This window comes from Zerene cesonia, chromosome 14, assembly GCF_012273895.1.
Source record: "Zerene cesonia ecotype Mississippi chromosome 14, Zerene_cesonia_1.1, whole genome shotgun sequence".
NCBI lineage: Eukaryota > Metazoa > Arthropoda > Insecta > Lepidoptera > Pieridae > Zerene > Zerene cesonia.
Window position 1 is genome coordinate 8,741,180 of NC_052115.1, and position 2,847 is coordinate 8,744,026.

The 2,847-nt window shown below is 50.4% G+C and overlaps 1 protein-coding gene across 1 annotated transcript in view; it reads left to right on the forward strand.

The window, feature by feature from the left end:
* LOC119831958 (endoplasmic reticulum metallopeptidase 1-like) overlaps positions 1-2,847 on the forward strand; it is a 15,634-nt gene that overhangs the window by 11,643 nt on the left and 1,144 nt on the right. The window contains exons 11-15 of the mRNA XM_038355529.1: positions 125-483; positions 1,076-1,168; positions 1,643-1,856; positions 2,205-2,438; positions 2,758-2,841. Coding sequence (XP_038211457.1) covers positions 125-483; positions 1,076-1,168; positions 1,643-1,856; positions 2,205-2,438; positions 2,758-2,841 — 984 coding nt within the window. The remainder of the gene's footprint in view (positions 1-124; positions 484-1,075; positions 1,169-1,642; positions 1,857-2,204; positions 2,439-2,757; positions 2,842-2,847) is intronic.

A 2,847-nucleotide genomic window follows, 5' to 3' on the forward strand; every position in this document is an offset into this window, starting at 1 on the left:
CTCGGCGCCCTGGCTGCTCGTGCCGCTCTACGCCGTGCCGGGTGCGTGTGTCGAGATGTTACAATATTCAATTTATTTCGTGTACCGTATTTCAAAAATGTAAAGTGAGGTGTGCGCGGCGCAGCGGTGTGCGCGTCGTGGTGGGACGCGCGGCGGACGTGGGCGCGCGCGGTGCGGCGCGGCGGCGCGGCGGCGCTGGCGCGCGGCGCGTGGGCGGCGCGCGCGTGGCGCAGCGCGCTGGGCGTGGGCGCGGCGGGCGCGCTGGGCGCGGGCGCGCTGCTGGGGCTGCGCAGCGCGTTCCTGCCCGCGCTGTGGGCGCTGGCGGCGGGCGCGGGCGGGCTGGGCGCGGGGCGCGGCGCGGCGGCGTGCTGGCCCGCGGCGGCGGCGCTGCCGGCCGCGCAGACCGCCTACCTGGCGCTGGGCTGCGTCAACATGTTCGCGCCCGTCATGGGCCGCGCCGGCACCACCCTCGTGCCGCCCGACGTCAGTATCCCCACTCATCCACTCCTCTCTCGCCTCCTTGCCTCTGTCTTATTGATTACATATAACATTGATTTAAATTTTTATCAATATGAATCTCATTACCTACTATTACCTTTCTAATGTTATAAACGTGAAATTGTTAGTCGCTTTTTTTATTTGTTTGTTTGTCTTACACGTCGCAGTATAACGATGAAAATTTTAATCGTATGACTTTTGTGTCTGGAGATAAGAGACATTAACAAAGACTGTCACCGCTGACCCGCTGACACATCTCATTCTCAAAGAATTCCTTTGACTGCGCAAACGAAGACGCAGACGCTAAGCTTGATATGCATATATATGAATGAGTCAAATCTATATATATAAAATTCTCGTGTCACAGTTTTCGTTGCCATACTCCTCCGAAACGGCTTGACCGATTCCTCTGAAATTTGGTAAGCATATTGGGTAGGTCTGAGAATCGGCCAACATCTATTTTTTATCCCGATATTCCTACGGGATACGGACTTACGCGGGTGAAACCGCGGGGCGCAGCTAGTTTCTTTATATGCATTATTAAATCGTTTAACTTTTTAATGCGTCAATATAACAGGTGATCATGGCGCTAATCGTGGCGTCGCTAACTCTAACCGTCTTCAGCTGGATGTTACCGATCGTCATAACGGCTAAAAATCCGCGACCGCTGGTAAGTTCTCTACTTATTACAAACATGTTGTATCCATGTTTTGATCTATTGTAATTTTTTTGAAATTATTAATTAAGTTAAAATGATATCTTCAACAGTGATCCACTCATGAGACGAACAATATTTGTAAAACTTGAGTACTTTTTCTAGTTGACACTTATTGAAAATATTAAGAAGGAATAGATAGAAATTATTCGTAGAAGAGATGAGACAAATGAAATGTCAACAATAGCATAGTGAAAATTTCTTATCAAAGTTTAATGTACTAGTTACGACAAACTGTAAAAAAAACTTTTCACTCTTACCACTCTGCAATAGTAACGTTGCGTTGATTCATTCTTATATTTTTATACCGTCCGATTCTATTACAATTTAGGCAATAATTAGTCTTTTACCATAGACGTAATCTTTAGCTAATACTGTGTTCGGTTTTTGTTCTCTTGTGAATTGTGTTGGCGATGGTGCGCGCGGCAGATGTACGCGGGGTGGGCGGCGACGCTGGCGGCCTGGGCGGCGTGCGCGGCCGCGCGCGCCCCGCCCTACAGCGCGGCGCGCCCGCAGCGCGTCATGCTGTTCCACACGCGCCGCTCCGTGCACGCGCCCCACAACCCCGGCGACCCCGCGCACCACGACTTCTACTGGCTGCCCGAGCTCGACGCCAACACGCCGCACTCGCTCGACCCCTACGGTGAGTGCGCGTGCGCCGCCAACCCACAAGCTTTCGGTGTCACCGAACGATCACAGACAATTTCAATTTGCAAAGTATATCATTTGATAGACGCTGTTTTTCATTTGTACTAGATTTAAGGATAAAATGTTGAAACGTGAACAATTTTTAATTTTAAATTAATAATATTTAAAATAGTCATTATTGTTCTTTTTTTTTCATCTATATAACATAATGAAATTGCATTTATGATCATGATATTTGTACGTTCTATACTCATATTATAAAGCTAAATATTTTTAAGATTGCCAAAGGCGGGATAGATTGTCGTGACGCAAAGAATATGACAAGAATCGTGTTACCCGGCAGTGGCGGGCATGCGGGAGGCGGCGGCCACGAGCGCGGCGGAGTGCGCGCGCTGGGTGTACTGCGGCGCGCCCTACTACCTGCCCGTCAGCTCGCTCGTGGCGCGCGGCCACGCGCTGCCCGCGCCCGGCCCCCCGCCCGTGCGCCTGCACCTCGCCGCGCGCCTGCTGCCCGCACCCCCCTCCGCCCCGCCCGACGCACGCCTCGAGCGGCGGGAGCTGATCCTCGATATTAGTGGTGAGAGACCGGTTCTGACCGCTTCGTTACGTAACGCGTTACGGTGCCAATCTATTTGGCTCCTCTTTCTCGCAAGCTTGCGGTAGTGATAGCCAGGCTCTTTGTTACTCCACTAGATTAAAAATCTATTTTCAGTTATACTCTTTAAAATTCAATTAAACAAAAACAATTCACAACAATGTAAAAAAATATTAATAGTAAGCTAATAACGTTGAAAATTATTCAAATATTCCATATTTTATGTTACCTAGAATATAGAGCACATACAACAGTAATAGTCAACTAATATAATGTAACCTGTACACAAAATCTCCGGCAGGCCCCAACCACATAGTGGTGATCCTGGCGCCGGCGGCGGGCGGCGAGGTGACGCGGTGCCGCGCGGAGGGCGCGGGCGCGGGCGGCGCGG